Source organism: Bombina bombina, chromosome 5 (genome assembly GCF_027579735.1).
Source record: "Bombina bombina isolate aBomBom1 chromosome 5, aBomBom1.pri, whole genome shotgun sequence".
Taxonomy (NCBI): Eukaryota; Metazoa; Chordata; class Amphibia; order Anura; family Bombinatoridae; genus Bombina; species Bombina bombina.
In genome coordinates this window covers 767,081,950-767,100,781 of record NC_069503.1, presented here as the reverse complement: position 1 = coordinate 767,100,781, position 18,832 = coordinate 767,081,950, and the positions used below count along the sequence as shown (strand labels likewise).

Sequence of the window (18,832 nt, the reverse complement as noted above, 5' to 3'; positions counted from 1 at the left end):
TCCACTTTGCTTCAAAACGCAACATTTTGAACTGTCAGGTTTGAAAAAATGGTTATTTCTGGTACTCAGTGTACCAGGAAGTAGTGCCTCTCTGTGTCGCAGCAGTAATTTGAGCTCGGCAGCTTCATAACATTTTAGAAGTTTATTTGATGTTTATTAAATGTTTTTTTCTTAACCTTTCTCACATAATTTTAGCTGGAGATCGATCCTAATTTGGGATAAAATTTAAAGTGTTTTTTTTTCCTTGGCTTATTTTAATTGAATATTAAAGTCTTTTAAACTTATCTGTACAAGTTTATTTACTGTTTCACAACATGTCTGATATGGGAGCCTGCTCTCATGAATTCATGCTTATTATGTTTAAATGCAGCTCCTATGCAATTTTGTTCTTCATGTGTCAAGAAAACCTTGCAAAATAAAGGTAACATTTTTGATCCTTATGTCTCTCAGGATGATGCTGTTAAAATAATACCTCAGCTTTCTCCTGCTATGTCCCAAGCCTCAATTGCGTAACATGCATTGCCCTGCGGTTCCTCTATAACTGCCCAGGTATCTTCAGCGGTATCTGTGGCATTAACTTGCCATTCCCAGATTACAAGGGAAAACGCAAGAGGAAATCTAGAAATTCAGAAAGTAAGGGGCCTGTCCTCAGTTCTGCTTCCCAAGTTGCACTTTCTCATAAGTCTGATGAGGAAGATACATCGGAACTTTCTGAGGGTGAAATCTCAGATTCGGACAGTATAATTCCTTCTTCTGAGACTGAGGTGGTATCATTCAGAATTAAGCTTGAACACCTTTGTGTATTGTTAAAGGAGGTTTTAGCTACTTTATATGACTTCAATTCCCCTGTCATTGTCACTCCTAAGAAATCTAGAAAACGTATTAGTTTATTTGATGAACCTTCCACTTCAGAGGTTTTTCCTGTGCCGGACCGTGCTAGGGAGATTATCTCACAGGAATGGGAGAAACCAGGGGTGTCTTTTTTCCTGTCTCCCATTTTTAAGAAAATGTTTCCTGTTGAGGACTCCATTAAAGACCCTTGGTATACTGTACCCAAAGTTGAAGGGGCCATTTCCACCCTGGCTAAGAGAACCACTATTTCTGTTGAGGATAACTGCTCTTTTAAGAATCCGATGGACAAGAAGCTGGAGGCTTATTTGAAAAAGATTTATGTTCACCAAGGTCTCCAATGGCAACCTGCGGTGTGTATTGCCATTGTGACTAGTGCATCATTTTATTGATTCAACGCCTTGTCTGATTCTCTTTAAGTAGAGAATTCCTTGGATGAAATTCAAGATAGGATTGAAGCTCTTAAGTTGGCCAATTTCTTTATTGCAGATGCCATTTTACAGATTGTTAGACTAGGAGCTAAAACTTCTAGTTTTGCTGTCCTAGACCGCAGGGCGTTATGGTTGAAATCCTGGTCTGCGGATGTTTCCTCTAAAGTCAAGCTTCTGGCAATTCCTTACAAGGACAAAACCTTGTTTGGACTCGGTTTGGCAGAAATTATCTCTGATATTACGGGTCGAAAAGGGTCTTTTCTACCTCAGGATAACATCAATAGGCCTAAAGGACGTCAGAGTAATTTCCTTCCTTTTTTAACTTTAGAGGAAAGCCCTCCCCTTCTTCTTCAAAGCAGGAACAATCCAAGTCTTCTTTGAAACCCAATCAGTCTTGGAACAAGGGGAACAAATCAAAGAAACCCGTAGCTGATTCCAAATCGGCATAAAGGGTTTGCCCCCGATCTGGGATCGGATCAGGTGGGGGGCAGACTTTCTCAGTTCTCTCAACCCTGGATACGAGATGTCCCAGATCCCTGGACTGTGGTCATAGTATCCCAGGGTTACAAATTGTAATTCAAGATTTTTCCTGCCAGAGGCAGATTCCTTCTCTCAAGAGTATCTGCAGACCAGATAAAGAGAGAGGCGTTCTTGAAATGTATGCAACATCTTTCCTCCCTGGGAGTGATAGTTCCAGTTCCAGTGCAGGAACAGGGTCTCGGGTTCTACTCCAACCTATTTGTGGTTCCCAAAAAAGAGGGAACTTTCCATCCCATTCTAGAATTGAAGTTTCTCAAAGTTCCATCCTTCAAGATGGAGACTATAGGCTCCATTCTTCCTTTAGTACAAGAGGGTCAGTTCATGACAACCATAGACCTAAAGGATGCGTATCTTCATGTTCCTATTCACAGGGACCACTGCATGGTCGGAATGCCGACCATGCAGATCTATCTCAGAGAATAGAGTTAGATCAGTGGTCAAGGGATTCTCTCCCGTGGTGGATTTCTCAGGAACATCTGTCTCAGGGCACATGCTTTCGGAGACCTTCCTGGGTGATTGTGACCACGGACGCCAGCCTGCTGGGCTGGGGAGCAGTCTGGAACTTGTTAAAAGCTCAGGGCCTTTGGACTCAGGAGGAGTCTGCTCTTCCCATCAACATCTTGGAGTTGAGGGCAATTTACAATGCTCTATTGGCTTGGCCTCAGTTGTCTTCAGCCCAGTTTATCAGGTTCCAGTAAGACAACATAACCTCTGTGGCTTACATCAGTCACCAGGGAGGATCTCAGAGTTTCTTAGCCATTAAGGAGGTTACTCAGATTCTTCAGTGGGCATAGACCCACAATTGGTGTCTATCTGCGATCCACATTCCAGGATTAGACAACTGGGAAGCGGATTTTCTGAGCAGACTAACTTTTCATCCCGGGGAGTGGGAACTCCATCAGGAGGTGTTTTCCAGCTTAGTCCTCAAATAGGGGGTGCCAGAGTTAGATCTGATGGCGTCCTGTCAGAACGCCAAGCTTCCAAGGTACGTTCAAGGTCAATAGATCCGCAGGCCGTTCTGATAGATGCTCTGGCGGTTCATTGTATTTTCAGGTTGGCATACCTGTTTCCTCTGTTTGCTCTCCTTCCAGGAGTCATTGCTCATATCAAACAGGAGAGGTCGTCGGTGATTCTAATCGCCCCTGCGTGGCCTCGCAGGATCTAGTTTGCAGACCTAGTGGAGATGTCATCTCTCCCACCTTGGAGGCTACCTCTGAAGATGGACCTCCCGATTCAGGGTTCCTTTATCCAAAACTTGTCATTGAGACCATGATTCAGGCTCGCAAGCTTGTTACTAGAAAGTTTTACTATAAAATATGTCATAAATATCTTTATTGGTGTCAATCCAAGGGCTTAAATTAGAATTCCTAGAATTTTATCTTTTCTTCAGGAAAGCCTGGAGAAGGGATTGTCAGTCAGTACCCTGAAGGGTCAGATTTCTGCTTTATCAGTTTTACTACATAAACGTTTGGCGGATGTTCCAGGTGTGCAATCTTTTTGTCAGGCCTGTCTTTAAGCCTGTTGCTTCTCCTTGGAGCCTTAACCTTGTTCTTAAAGTTTTACAGCTGGCTCCATTTGAGCCGTTGCATTCCATAGACATTAAGTTGCTATCTTGGAAGGTTTTGTTTCTTGTTGCTATCTCTTCTGCTCGAAGAGTCTCGGAACTCTCAGCTCTGCAATGTGATTCCCCTTATCTTCTTTTTCATGCCGATAAGCGGGTTCTTCGTACTGAGTTAGGTTTCCTTCCTAAGGTCGTTTCTAATAGATATATCAATCAGGAAATTGTTGTTCCCACTCTGTGTCTTAATCCTTCTTCTTCCAAAGAACGTTTGTTACACAATTTGGATGTTGTACGTGCTCTTAAATTCTACTTACAGGTGATTAAGGATTTTCGCCAGTCCTCTGCCCTCTTTGTCTCTCTGGGAAACGTAAAGGTCAGAAAGCTGCTGCTACTACTCTTTCTTTTTGGTTACGAAGTATAATTAGTTTGGTTAATGAGACTGCTGGACAGCAGCCTCCTGAGAGAATTACGGCTCACTCCACAAGAGCTGTTTCCTCTTTTTGGGCTTTCAAAAATTAAGCTTCTGTGGAACAAATGTGCAAGGCTGCAACTTGGTCTTCTCTACAAACTTTTTTTTTTAAAAAATGTTACAAATTTGATACTTTTGCCTCGGCTGAGGCTTCTTTTGGGAGAAAGTTTCTTCAAGCGGTGGTGCCTTCTGTTTAGGACTGCCTATCTTGTCCCTCCCTATTTATCCGTGTCCTCTAGCTTGGGTATTGGTTCCCAACAGTAATTACTTAAGCCGTGGACTCACCATATCTTAGGAAAGAAAAACAAAATTTATGCTTACCTGATAAATTTATTTATTTCCGGATATGGTGTGCACAGCCCCACCCTTTATTTTAAGACAGTTTTTCTTTTGACTATAACCTCAGGCACCTCTACACTGTGTGTTACTCCTTTTTCTCCATTTCCCTTCAGTCGAATGACTGGGGGTTGTGGGTAAGAGAGTGATACTTGACAGTTTAGCTGTGGTTCTCTTTGCCTCCTCCTGCTGGCCAGGAGTAATATTTCCAACAGTAATTACTCAAGCCGATGACTCACCATATCCAGAAAGGACGAAATTAATCAGGTAAGCATACATTTTGTTTTTTCATGTGCTTTCTGCTGCTACTTGGTGCGCTTTTCTCCAAATTTTCTAATCTGACATTTCTTAAGTCATCCCTTGCTTGAGATATTCTAGGTGTGACATATTCCCCCATCTTTCTATTGTGTTCGAACTGACCCTCCCCACCTTTGCCTTGTTTAAAAGATTCTCAAAACGTGCAACCGTCCTCTCCCCCAACACATCTGCAACCATGTCATTCAGGTGCAATCCATCCTTACTGTACAATTTGTACCCAAGTGAAAAGTCAGCCCAGTGCTCTAAAAAGTCAAACCCCTCATTTTTACACCATGCTTTTAACCATGAATTAACTGACCTTAGCTCCTGCTTTACTGAGTTAGCACATGGCACTAGTAATATCTCAGAAAATATTACCTTTGTGGTCCTTGCTTTAAACTTGCTAGCTAATTCCCTGAAGTCATTTTTTAGGACACTGCATATGCCGCTAATTCCTTCATTAGTACCAATATGTACCATGACTTCAGGATCAGACCCACTTCCCTCTACCAATCTATGAATACGCTCCACAATATGCCAATACAAGTTTCTAAAGAGGCAATATGCTCACACTTGCCGAGCACATATAATCCCTGAAGTGGCTGCTCATCATCTTTGTTTATTAATTTTTCTATTTTACTAGTATCTATTTGAGATCTGGTTAGGAGATCTCTATTCTTTGGAAGTTTGTATGTATGCTCTTTGGCGCTTAATACTTTTTTGACAACCATATACCTTTTTACACTTAAAAAATATTCATATAAATATTAATATATTTATTTATTTTTTATCAGAAACCGTTTATATGGGTGTAACACTTTATTTTAATGTGTTTAAGTTGTGTTTGGTACATTTTTTTTTTTTAACCCTTTCTTTTTACGCAAAGTCTTCACACGCGCAATCCCGATGCGTGCTAATTTAAGTTTGCGCTTGAGAGATTGTGTTTACTTTCAATTCGTAATACATGTGCAAGTTAGCGATGTTGCGATATTGCTTATCACGACTCATGCTAACAATATTGCACCACTTGTTATCTAGCTTATAGTAAGCAAAGGGCTCTAGTTTTAAAAGTAAATTGTTCTTACAAATGAGAGGATTTGATTTTTATATTATTAAATGTAGAGGTATTTATGAGCCATCATTTTTTACAATGCTATAGGAAAATATAACTTTAATTGGGTAATTAGGATTTGTCCGAAGAAACAGAGTGACAATGTAATGCTAATAAAATGACCTTTTATTTTGAATATAGTTTGCTATCTTATATTATGTTACCTGTATATTCTATATAACGCTACTAACTGATTAAAAACCTGCAATAATGAGAATTTTTCATCAGTTAATATATATTTTTTTTATAGAACGTACATGCAACATACTCTTTATACAAAATTACAAATTGTCATTAATGCAGGTTTTTAAGTAGTGAATTGTTTCCTCCTTACAGATATGAGCTTGCTCACCAACTTCAGCAGCACCAGCCAGCAGCTTCAGAAGACACAGTTGATCAGATTCATGTATCTAATCAGATACACGTGGAGATTGTGGGAGAAGAGCTGCATCAGACAAACAATGTGGCCACACAAGAAGAAGCTATATTGCAGCTAAGCCCACAGCCTGTTATAGATAATGTTTCAACTGCTTTAGCACAGTCTTTGGCTGATCAGCCCATAGAAACAGATGAAGGTAGGCATGAAATGTATGTGAAAAGCACCATTTTAGTGCCTTTATCCTTGACAAAACCATTAGTTTGTCTGTATGGGGACTTTTTTAGGTGTTTTTTTTTCCCCACAGTGTTAGATGAAGTTAGTTTTAATGTGTGTTTTATTTTACTTTCATTGATTAAAATGAATACAATGTGTGTGCTCAAATCAACAAAGTTAAGGTAAATATTAAACATTGAAATTCCATAAATCTATTTGTTCTAATGTAAAGTTCAAACAGTCTTTCTGAATTCCTATCTAACAAATGAGTGAAGGAACAGTAGTGATGTTAGCGGTGGAGGGGTTAGAAAACTAAATGGGAAGGAGTAAAAAGGAGAATAAACTCCCATCTATTGGTTGGGAAAGACACCTATTTCTTTCGTATTATGATGATATATTTCACAGGGCTCTATAACATGTTGGATATAATTCCCACCACCCTTTATGAATATTAGTAGAGAAGGATAAATCTAAATAAGGTTCAAAATACAATACTTTAAAGGTGAAATTAGATCTAAAACCAATTAAACCTATGTCATCCTTGGGTGAATAAATAGAGGCATACACAGTGTTCTCTACAGCTGGGGGTCATTATGAAGTAGTTAGGTGGGGGGGGGGCAGTGTAATAGTTTTCAATATTATATTATTTTCTGTTAATTATAAATGCTACTTAAGCTATCCAAAGCACAAATTAATTACATAATTTAGCATAAATTTAATTTGTCCAACAAACATTGAAAAAATATTTAATATTAGATCATTTTAGCTTGATATTGGTTTCAATTTTAGCCGTGTGGTGTGTCCTGTGGAGAACACTGCAAAAAAAATAATAATATTGATTTGTGCCCCAGAGACCCAAGGAGGTAAAGCCCCAATATAGTTGGGTCTGCATATTGCAATGTGTCCTAGTTATTCTGCAGTATTTTTTAGAACCCATGCTGTTATGTAGCATTCAGCCTCCATATGGGGTAAGAAAGCCCCTGATGATGTTTATTTCATGTAGGTTCAGTGTCTGTATATTGATCTGGTAATCTCTAGAGGTTGAAGATCTACACAATCACCTTTATGGTTTTATGTCCCTTTAAGTTTGAACACCTTTGTGTATTGCTAAAGGAGGTTTTAGCTACTTTAGATGACTCTGATACCCCTGTCGTTGTCTAGTAAACGTAATAGTTTCTTTGATGAACCTAGCCGGACTGTGCTAGAGAGATTATCTCACAGGAATAGGAGAAACCAGGGGTGTCTTTTTCCCCATCTCCCATTTTTAAAAAAATGTTTCCTGTCGAAGACTCCATTAAAGACCCTTGGTATACTGTACCCAAAGTTGAAGGTGCCATTTCCACTCTGGCTAAGAGAACCACTTTTCCTATTGAGGTTAGCTGCTCTTTTAAGGATCCGATGGACAAGAAGCTGGAGGCTTATTTGAAAAAGATTTATGTTCATCAAGGTCTCCAATGGCAACTTTTGGTGTGTATTGCCACCGTGACTAGTGCAGCATCTTATTGGTTCGACGCCTTGTCTGATTCTCTTCAAGTAGACACTTCCTTGAATGGAATTCAAGATAGGATTAAAGCTCTTAAATTTGCCAATTCCTTTATTGCAGATGCCATTTTACAGGTTGTTAGACTAGGAGCTAAAACTTCTAGTTTCGCTGTCCTAGCCCGCAGGGAGTTATGGTTGAAATCCTGGTCTGCGGACGTTTCCTCTAAAGTCAAGCTTCTGGCGATTCCTTACAAGGGCAAAACTTTGTTTGGACCCGGTTTGGCAGAAATTATCTCTGATATTATGGTGGAAAAGGGTCTTTTCTACATCAAGATAAGAAGAATAGGCCTAAAGGACGTCAGAGTAATTTTCATTCTTTTTGTAACTTCAGAGGAAAGCCTCCCCCTTCTTCTTCCAAGCAAGAACAATCCAAGTCTTCTTGGAAACCCAATGAGTCTTGGAACAAGGGGAAACAATCAAAAAAACCTGCAGCTGATTCCATTCTAGACTTGAAGTGTCTAAACTAATGTCCTTCCTACAAGATGGAGACTATAGGCTCCATTCTTCCTTTAGTACAAAAGGGTCAGTTCATGACAACTATAGACCTAAAGGATGCGTATCTTCATGTTCCTATTCACAGGGACCATCACAGATTCCGGAGATTCGCCTTTCTGGACAAACATTTCCAGTTTGTGGCCCTTCCATTTGGTCTAGCCACGGCTCCCAGAATTTTTTCAAAGGTTCTGGGGGCTCTTTTGGCAGTGATCCGTTCTCATGGAATTGCTGTGGCACCCTACCTGGACGACATATTGGTTCAGGCGCCATCTTTTCAACAAGCAAAATCTCACACAGAGATATGGTTGTCTTTTCTTCGTTCCCATGGATGGAATGTGAATCTGGAAAAAAAAGCTCCCTTTCCCCTGCTACAAGAGTAGTGTTCTTATGGACCATAATAGATTCACTAAAAATTCACTATTGATGAAGATTTTTCTGACAGAGGTCAGGAAAAACAAAATCATTTCCTCTTGCCTTTTTCTTCAGGCTACTGCTTATCCTTCAGTGGCTCAATGTATGGAGGCAATCGGTCTGATGGTGGGTTCCATGGACATCATTCCTTTTGCTCGATTCCATTTGAGAGCTCGTTGTGCATGCTCAGACAATGGAATGGCGACCATGCAGATCGATCTCAGAGAAAAGAGTTAGATCAGTCGTCAAGGGACTCTCTCCTGTGGTTGATTTCTCAGGAACATCTGTCACAGGGCACATGCTCTTGAAGACCTTCCTCGGTGATTGTGACCACGGACGCCAGCCTGCTGGACTGGGGAGCAGTCTGGAACTCGTTAAAAGCACAGGGCCTTTGGACTCGAGAGGAGTCTGCTCTTCCCATCAACATTTTGGAGTTGAGGGTGATTTACAATGCTCTATTGGCTTGGCCTCAGTTGTCCTCAGCCCAGTTTATCAGGTTCCAGTTAGACAACATAACCTCTGTGGCTTACATCAATCACCAGGGAGGAACTCTGAGTTCCTTAGCCATGAAGGAGGTTACTCAGATTCTTCAGTGGGCAGAGACCCACAATTGCTGTCTGCCATCCATAATCCAGGAGTAGACAACTGTGAAGTGGATTTTCTAAGCAGACAGACTTTTCATCCCGGGGAGTGGGAACTCCTTCTGGAGGTTTTTTCCAGCTTAGTTCTCAAATGGGGGGGTGCCGGAGTTAGATCTGATGGCGTCCCATCAGAATGCCAAGCTTCCAAGGTACGGTTCAAGTTCAAGAGCTCTGCAGGCCATTCTGATAGATGCTCTAGCGGTTCCTTGGGTTTTCAGGTTGGCATACCTGTTTCTTCCGTTTGCTCTTCTTCCACAAGTCATTGCTCGTATCAAACAGGAGAGGTCGTCGGTGATTCTAATAGCCCCTGCGTGGCCTCGCAGGATCTGGTTTGCTGACCTAGTGGAGATGTCATCTCTCCCACCTTGGAGACTACCTCTGAGGAAGGACCTCCTGATTCAGGGTCCCTTCCTTTATCCAAATCTCGTTTCTCTGAAGCTGACTGCTTGGAGATTGAACGCTAAATTCTATCTAAGAGTGTTTTTTTGAGTTGGTCATTGAGACCATGATTCAGGCTCGTAAGACTGTTACTAGGCTGATTTACCATAAGATATGGTGTAAATATCTTTATTGGTGTGAATCCAAGGGCTACTCTTGGACTCTTGGAGTAAAATTAGAATTCCTAGAATTGTAGCTTTTCTTTAGGAAAGCCTGGAGAAGGGATTGTCAGTGAGTACCCTGAAGGGTCTGATTTCTGCTTTATCAGTTTTACTAGATAAATGTTTGGCGGATGTGCCAGATGTGCAATCTTTTTGTCAGGCCTTGTTTAAATTCAAGCCTGTCTTTAAGTCTGTTGCTACTCCTTGGAGCCTTAACCTAGCCTTAATCTGTTTGAGCCATTGCATTCCATAGACATTAAGTTGTTATATTGGAAGGTTTTGTTTCTTGTTGCTATCTCTTCTGCTTGAAGAGTCTCGGAACTCTCAGCTCTGCAGTGTGATTCCCCTTATCTTATTTTTCATGCAAATAAGGCTGTTCTTCGTACTAAGTTAGGTTTCCTTCCTAAGGTTGTTTCTAATAGAAATATAAAAATGAAATTGTTCTTCCCTCTCTGTGTCCTAATCCTTCTTCTTCCAAAGAACGTTTGTTACACAATTTGGATGTTGTACATGCTCTTAAATTCTGCTTACAGACAACTAAGGATTTTTGGCAGTCCTCTGCCCTCTTTGTCTGTTTCTCTGGGAAACGTAAAGGTCAGAAAGCTACTGCTACTACTCTTTCTTTTTGGTTACGTAGTATAATTTTTTTGGCTTATAAAATTGCTTGACAGCAGCCTCCTGAGAGAATTATGGCTGATTCCACAAGAGCTGTTTCCTCTTCTTGGGCTTTCAATAATAAAGCTTCTGTGGAACAAATTTGCAAGGCTGCAACTTGGTCTTCTCTACATACTTTTTCACAAATTTGATATTTTTGCCTCGGCTGAGGCTTCTTTTTGGAGAAAAGTTCTTCAAGCAGTGGTGCCTTCTGTTTAGGACTGCCTGTCTTGTCCCTCACTATTTATCTGTGTCTTCTAGCTTGGGTATTGGTTCCCAACAGTAATTACTTAAGCCGTAGACTCACCATATGTTAGGAAAGAAAAACAAAATTTATGCTCACCTGATAAATGTATTTCTTTCCGGATATGGTGAGTCCAAGGCCCCACCCTTTATTTTAAGACAGTTGTTCTTTTGACTGTCACCTCAGGCACCTCTACATCTTGTATTTTTCTCCATTTCCCTTTGGTCGAAAGACTGGGGGTTGTGGGTAAAGGAGTGATACTTAGCAGTTTAACTGTGGTGTTCTTTGCCTCCTCCTGCTGGCCAGGAGTGATATTTCCAACAGTAATTACTCAAGCCGTGGACTTACCATATCCGGAAATAAATTTATCAGGTAAGCATACATTTTGTTTATTTCTACTATTACTGGAGGTAAGGGAGTTTTTCTTTCCCAAGACAAAAGTCTTAACGGATATTTAAAGCTCCCATTAGTTTTCGTCAGAACCGAAATCAGAAAACTGACTCCTTCCCTAAAGCCTCTGGTTCAGTTTGGGGACCATCTTCAAATTAGAATAAATAAAAGCAGAATAAGAAACCTAATCCAGCCTCTAAGACATCATGAAGGTACGGCCCCCAACCCAGTGTGAATGCTAGGGGGCAGATTATTTTTCTTTTTAATAAAATCTTGGATATAATCTGTCCAAAGCCCCTGGAAACATTATTTCTCAGGGATATCCAATTGGATTCAGAATACGACCGTCTAAGGGGAGTTTTTTTCTCACCCATATTCCAAAACATTCTATGTCCACAATAGATTTACAGGATGCTTACCTTCACTTCGCAAAACACCCAGAACTTTACCAGTTCCTAAGGTTCTCTTTTCTGGAAAAACGTTATCAGTTTGTTGCTCTTTCGTTTGGTCTAGCTACAGGTCCAATAATATTTAGCAAGTTTCTCAGTCCCCTTATATCTGTTATCAGGATGCAGAGTATTGCAGTTTTTCCTTACCTGGACAATATCTTGGTACTAGCTAAATCTTTACATTTAGCAGAATCTCACAAAAACAACTATTGTTATTTCTTCAAAGACATGGTTGGAGGATCAATTTACCAAAGAGTTCCTTGATTCCTCAGACAAAGGTTACCTTTTTAGGTTTCCAGATAGATTTAGCGTCCATGATTGCAGCTTTGGACGCAATTCCATTTGCTCAATTTCATATGAGACCTCTTCAGCTTTGTATGCTGCGCCAATGGTGAAAGGATTATACTCGGATATCTCAACAGATATTCTAACATACAAACACGCACCTATCTTTGATTTGTTGGCTAAATAACCAATCTATTGTTCAGGGGGCTTCTTTTGCTCATCCTACCTGGTCGGTGATCACCACAGATTCAAGTCTTTCAGGTTCGGGAGCTGTCTGGGTGTCTCTGACAGCACAAGGGGTTTGGAATCATCAGGAGGCAAGGTTACCCATCAATATTTTAGAACTCTGTGATCTCTTCAGGGCCCTTCAGGCTTGCCTCTATTGAAAAGGGAGTCTTATCTCTGTTTTCAGACAGACAATATTACAGCAGTAGCTTATTTCAATTGTCAAGGGGGAACTCGAAGTTCCCTAGCCATGATAGAGGTATCTCAAATCCTTTCTTGGGCAGAAACCAATTCCTGCCTCATCTCTTAGATTCACATCCCAGGTATAGACAGTTAGGAGGCAGATTACCTCAATCATCAGTCCCTACATCAAGGAGAGTAGTCTCTCCACCAAGATGTGTTCTTCCTTATTGTACAAAAATGGGGCCTACCAGAAATAGATTGAACGACCTCTCGTTTGAATAACAAACCTTGCGAGGTCCAGGCATCCTTAGGCAGAGGTGTTGGATGCTCTAGCAGTTCCCTGGTCCTTCCTGCCTGCTTACTTATCCCCCCCTCTGGTCCTGCTTCCCAGAGTGATTTAAAAAATCAAAATGAAACCGTCATTTGTAATCCTGGTAGCTCCAGCATGGCCTCACAGGATTTGGTATGCGGAGCTGGTCCAAATGTTCAGTTGCCCGCCATGGCCTCTTCCTCTAAGGCCAGACCTTCTGTCTCAAGGACCCTTTTTCCATCCAGATCTAAAGTCTCTGAACTTAATGGCATGGAAATTGAACGCTTAGTTCTCAGTCATAGAGGATTCTCTGACTCTGTGATTAACACTATGATTCAGGAACGCAACCCTGTTTCTAGGAGGATCTATCACATAGTTAGGAAAACTTACATTTTGTGGTGTACTTCCCATAATTTTTCCTGGCATTCTTTTAGAATTCCTAGGATTCTTCAATTTCTTCAGAATGGTTCAGATAAAAGTGTATCTGCCAGTTCTTTGAGAGGCCAAATTTCTGCCCTTTCTGTATTGTTTCATATGAATATTGCTAATTTTCCTGATGTTCATAGTCTTGTTCAGGGTTTGATCCAGATTAAACCTGTTATTAGGCCTATTTCTACTCCTTGGAGTCTTAACCTAGTATTAAAAGTGTTACAGGCTAGTCCTTTTGGTCCTATGCATAAATTAGACATTAAACTAATTTCTTGGAAAGTGCTGTTTCTGTTTGCTATCTCTCCTGCAAGAAGAGTTTTTGAACTGTCTGCTCTCTCTTGTGAGTCTCCTTATCTGATAAAGCTGTTTTGCGGATTACTTTTCAATTTTTATCTAAAGTTAACTCTCACAACATAAATAGGGAAATAATAGTTCCCTTCCTGTGTCCTAATAAAAAAAAATTCTACTGAAAAATCCTTACAATCTTTGGATGTTATTAGAGCATTAAAATATTATGTTGATGCTACTAAGGATTTCAGACAGACTTCTAGTATGTTTGTTTGTTTGTTTTTTTCTAGTCCCAAGGAAGGCCAGAAGGCCTCTATTTATTTTGCCTCTTTGATGAAACTTTTGATTTTCAAAGCTTATTTGGAGACGGGTCAACCTCCGCCAAAGAGAATTACTGCTCATTCTACTAGATCTGTTGCCACATCTTGGGCTTTCAAGAATAAGGCTTCAATTGATCAAATTTGCAGAGGCCACTTGGTCCTCTCTGCATACCTTTACTAAATTTTACCATTTTTATGTTTTTGCCTTATTAGAAGCAGCTTTTGGTAGAAAGGTCCTTCAGGCAGTTGTTTCAGTTTGGTAATTGTACCTATATTTTGAGTTTTGTCATAAAAAAAATATATTATTTTGGATTTAATTTTGTCAGCAAAAAAAACTGTTTTTATTGTATCCCTCCCTTTCTTGTTATTTATGGACTGTCACATCTTGGGTATTCTATTCCATACGTAATAGCTTGTGGAATCTTGCCACCTATATCAAAGAAAACCATAATTTATTTAAGAACTTACCTGATAAATTAATTTATTTCATGGTGGCGAGAGTCCATGAGTAGTGATGTTGCGAACCTAAAAATTTAGGTTCGCGAACGGCGGACTCGAACTTCCGCAAATGTTTGCGAACCGGGCGAACCGCCATTTACTTCAATAGGCAGGCGAACTTTAAAACCCACAAGGACTCTTTCTGGCCACAATAGTGATGGAAAAGTTGTTTCAAGGGGACTAACACCTGGACTGTGGCATGCCGGAGGGGGATCCATGGCAAAACTCCCACGGAAAATTACATAGTTGATGCAGAGTCTGGTTTTAACCCATAAAGGGCCTAAATCACCTAACATTCCTAAATTGTTTGGAATAATGTGCTTTAAAACATCAGGTATGATGTTGTATCGATCAGGTAGTGTAAGGGTTATGCCCGCTTCACAGTGACAGACCAAACTCCCCGTGTAATGCACCGCAAACAACCGCAAACAGTCCATTTGCACAACCACGAGATAGATAGATTTGATAGATAGATAGATACATTGAAGGCAACTTCAATTAGATTACACTACCAGACTGATGTTTCACAGTCAAAAAATATTTTTTTTAAATATTTACACTACTGTTATAACAAATATGATTGGTGGCACTAGTTGGCAAGTGGGCCTGGCACACACGCTGGGAGGAAGGCAACTGCAATTAGATTACTCTAGATGACTGATGTTTCTCAGTCAAAAAGTTTTTATTTTAAATATTTACTATACTGTTATAACAAATATGATTGGTGGCACTAGTTGGCAAGTGGGCCTGGCACACACGCTGGCAGGCAGGCAGGCAACTGCAATTAGATTACACTAGATGACTGATGTTTCTCAGTCAAAAAAGTTTTTATTTTAAATATTTACAATACTGTTATAACAAATATGATTGGTGGCACTAGTTGGAAAGTGGGCCTGGCACACACGCTGGCAGAAAGGAAACTGCAATTAAATTACAATAGCAGACTGATGTAAAAGTTTTTTTTAAAAAAAGTTACACTAATGTTATAACAGATAGGAGTGATGGCACTCAGGATAGAAGTAGGCACAGTATGTGCTGGCAGCCTGACACACAGGCTGGCACTAGTGGCAGGCTGGCCTGGCAACTAAAATTAAATAACACTAGAAGATTGATGTAAAAGTTTTTTTTTACAAAATTTAAACTAATGTTACACCAGATAGGAGTGGTGGACTGGCACTGAGGATGGAAGTAGGCACAGTATATGCTGGCAGCCTGACACACAGGCTGGCACTAATGGCAGCCAGGCTGGCCTGGCAACTAAAATTAAATAACACTAGAAGAGGACTGATGTAAAAAAAATATTTTACAAAAATTTACACTAATGTTACACCAGATAAAAGTGGTGGAAAAAAGAGCTATTAATCACACTATATGATGTGGGCCTGACACACAGGCCTGATGGAAAATGAAATTAGATTACACTAGCAAAATGATTTAAAAGTTGTTGTTTTTTAAATTTACAATAATGTTAAGCAGATATGAGTGGTGGCTGGCACAGCAATTAACCACAGTATATGTATGCTGTGTAAGCCTGACACACAGGCCTGATAGAAAATGAAATTAGATTACACTAGCAAAATGATTTAAAAGTTTTGTTGTTTAAATTTACACTAATGTTAAGCGGATATGAGTGGTGGCTGGCACAGAGCAATTAACCACAGTATATGCTGTGTGAGCCTGAGACACAGGCCTGATAGAAAATGAAATTAGATTACACTAGCAAAATGATTTAAAAGTTTTGTTGGTTAAATTTACACTAATTTTAAGCAGATATCAGTGGTGGCACTAATCACAGTATATGCTGTGAGCCTCACACACAGGCTGAAAGCCAGGCAAATGCAAATAAAATTACAAATAATAATAAAATAAAAAAAACGACTGAAGTTATAGCCCTAAAAAGGGCTTTTTGGGGTGCTGCCCTTACAGCAGAGATCAGATGAGTCCTTCAGGACTGTAGTGGACACTAAATACACTAGCCTAGCTATCTATTTCCCTATAATGTCAGCAGCAGCAACACTAAAGCTCCTCTCACTAAGAAAACAAGATCGTAATGAATCTAAAATGGCTCCTGCCAAGATGCTGGGAGGGTCTGTGAGGGAGTGTCTGCTGCTGATTGGCTCAAATGTGTCAGAAGGCTGTGAGATACAGGGTCAAAGTTTCCTCAATGATGACACATAGGGGGCGGATCGAACATCGCATATGTTCGCCCGCAGCGGCGAACACGAACAAGCTATGTTCGCCGGGAACTGTTCTCCGGCGAACAGTTTGCGACATCACTATCCACGAGGCCCCACCCATTTGGGGTTACATTTTTTGTTTAAAGCACATCTTTTTATCCTGCTCCTCATTATTGGCTTTTACTAATTATAAACATCTCACCACTTGGCTATTCGTAAATCTGAGGTGTGTGTGTGTGGTATTAATGCATATCCCATATGTAACAGCTCGTGGACTCTAACCACTATGGAAGAAATTAATTTATCAGGTTTTTGTATATGTTTTTGTATATTCTGTGCAACCTTTCAGTATTTAGTACTCTGAATTCCAATGAGACATTTAAATCAGTAGTATATTAGGTACATAAAGTATCTCATATCATTTTCCAGACAGGTTTGTGACTTCCCAGCATGTTCTGCAGGAGAATATCAGCCACTATGATCCCCAAGGATTGCCTCAGCAATCATATGATCAACAGGGTCTAACACAGGGTAAGTATGTTATTAAAAAAAAAAAATCAATTGTTTAAAGTTCTATATATTATTTTTTTTAGTTGTAGATACTTAGTCAAAATTAACTAATCTGGTACTACTATAGAAAATAGCAAACCATTATTTAGTCAGGTGTTAAATATATCATTTAAATCTGTATGATTATTTATTTCTGTAGCACATCAGATACTTCAAAGTGTTTTAAAATTGTTATACTTGCACATTGTATAGAGCAGAGTTTATTAGTACCAATAATCAAGGATCCATAAAAATTCAGATTTAATTGATGTTCCATTATGAGCATAGGTGAGAAAATGGATAAGCTTTTGAACAGTCCATGAAGGGTAATCCTTTAAAGTTGACTTGTTAGGATTCCTTGCAAGTGGAGTTCAGAAAATTTGATAGTAAAACATTGAAAGGGAATGTTGGAAACCTGAGACAAAGGGTGAAAGACCAAGTGGTTATTTGCAGAGAAGTTGCAATTTGCTTAATGATGTTTAACTGTTTGATAATGTTTAATTTTACTGTAAATTCCATAGCTAAAGCCCAATGAATATATTTGACTTACAGTACATAGTTCAGCAGGGCTTTTGATGTAAGATAAGTATCACGTTTATAGAGTTAACAGCAAAGTATTAAATATGGAGGCAGTGTTGAAAAGAGTTTTTTAAAAGCAATTGCTAGCGCATTATATCTAGAAAGAAAGATAATAGAGATGATTAATTTTGTCAAGGAGAGACCTAATTGAATATCTTAAATGTAGAGATGGAGAAATTAAACTAAAAAATAAACTACACTGCTTAAAATTGCATATATATATATATATATATATATATATATATATATATATATATATATATATATATATATATATATACTGTATATATGTGTGTGCGTGTGTATATATATATATATATATATATATATATGTAGGTAGATAGGTAGATAGATATACACTCACCAGCCACTTTATTAGGTACACCTGTTCAATTGCTTGGTTACACAAATTGCTAATCAGCCAATCACATGGCAGCAACTAAATGCATTTAGGCATCTAGAAGTGGTGAAGATGACTTGCTGAAGTTTAAACCGAGCATCAGAATTGGGAAGAAAGGGGATTTAATTGACTTTGAACGTGGCATGGTTGTTGGTGCCAGACGGGCTGGTCTGAGTATTTAAAAACCTGCTGATCTACTAGGATTTTCATGCACAACCATCTCTAGGGTTTACAGAGAATGGTCCGAATAAGAGAAAATATCCAGTGAGCCCCAGTTGTGTGGACAAAAATGCCTTGTTGAGGTCAGAGGAGAATGGTCAGACTGGTTCAAGATGATAGAAAGGCAACAGTAGCTCAAATAACCACTCGTTACAACCAAGGTATGCAAAATACCATCTCTGAACGCACGACACGTCGAACCTTGAAGCAGATGGGCTACAGCAGCAGAAGACCACACTGGGTGCCACTCCTGTCAGCTAAGAACAGGAAACTGAGGCTAAAATTCGCACAGACTCACCAAACTTGGACAATAGTAGATTGGAAAAACGTTGCTTGGTCTGATGAGTCTCAATTTCAGATGCGACATTCAGATGGTAGAGTCAGAATTTGGCGTAAACAACATGAAAGCATGGATCCATCCTGCCTTGTATCAACTGTTCAGGCTGGTGATGGTGGTGTAATGGCAGGGGGGATATTTCCTTGGAACACTTTGGACCCCTTAGTTCTAATTGAGCATTGTTTAAACGCCACGGCCTACCTGAGTATTGTTGCTGACCATGTCTATCCCTTTATGACTACAGTGTACCCATCTTCTGATGGCTACTTCCAGCAGGATAATGCACCATGTCACAAGGCTCAAATCATCTCAAACTTGTTTCTTGAACTTGAAAATGAGTTTACTGTACTCCAATGGCCTCTACAGTCCCCAGATCTGAATCCAATAGAGCACCTTTGGGATGTGGTTAAACAGGAGATTTG

The 18,832-nt window shown here is 39.7% G+C and overlaps 1 protein-coding gene across 2 annotated transcripts in view; it reads left to right on the top strand.

Annotated features, from left to right (window-relative positions):
• ZNF236 (zinc finger protein 236) overlaps nt 1–18,832 on the top strand; it is a 680,094-nt gene that overhangs the window by 313,332 nt on the left and 347,930 nt on the right. For both annotated transcript variants that reach the window (XM_053714849.1, XM_053714848.1), the window contains exons 15-16: nt 5,931–6,169; nt 16,756–16,857. In XM_053714849.1, coding sequence (XP_053570824.1) covers nt 5,931–6,169; nt 16,756–16,857 — 341 coding nt within the window. The remainder of the gene's footprint in view (nt 1–5,930; nt 6,170–16,755; nt 16,858–18,832) is intronic.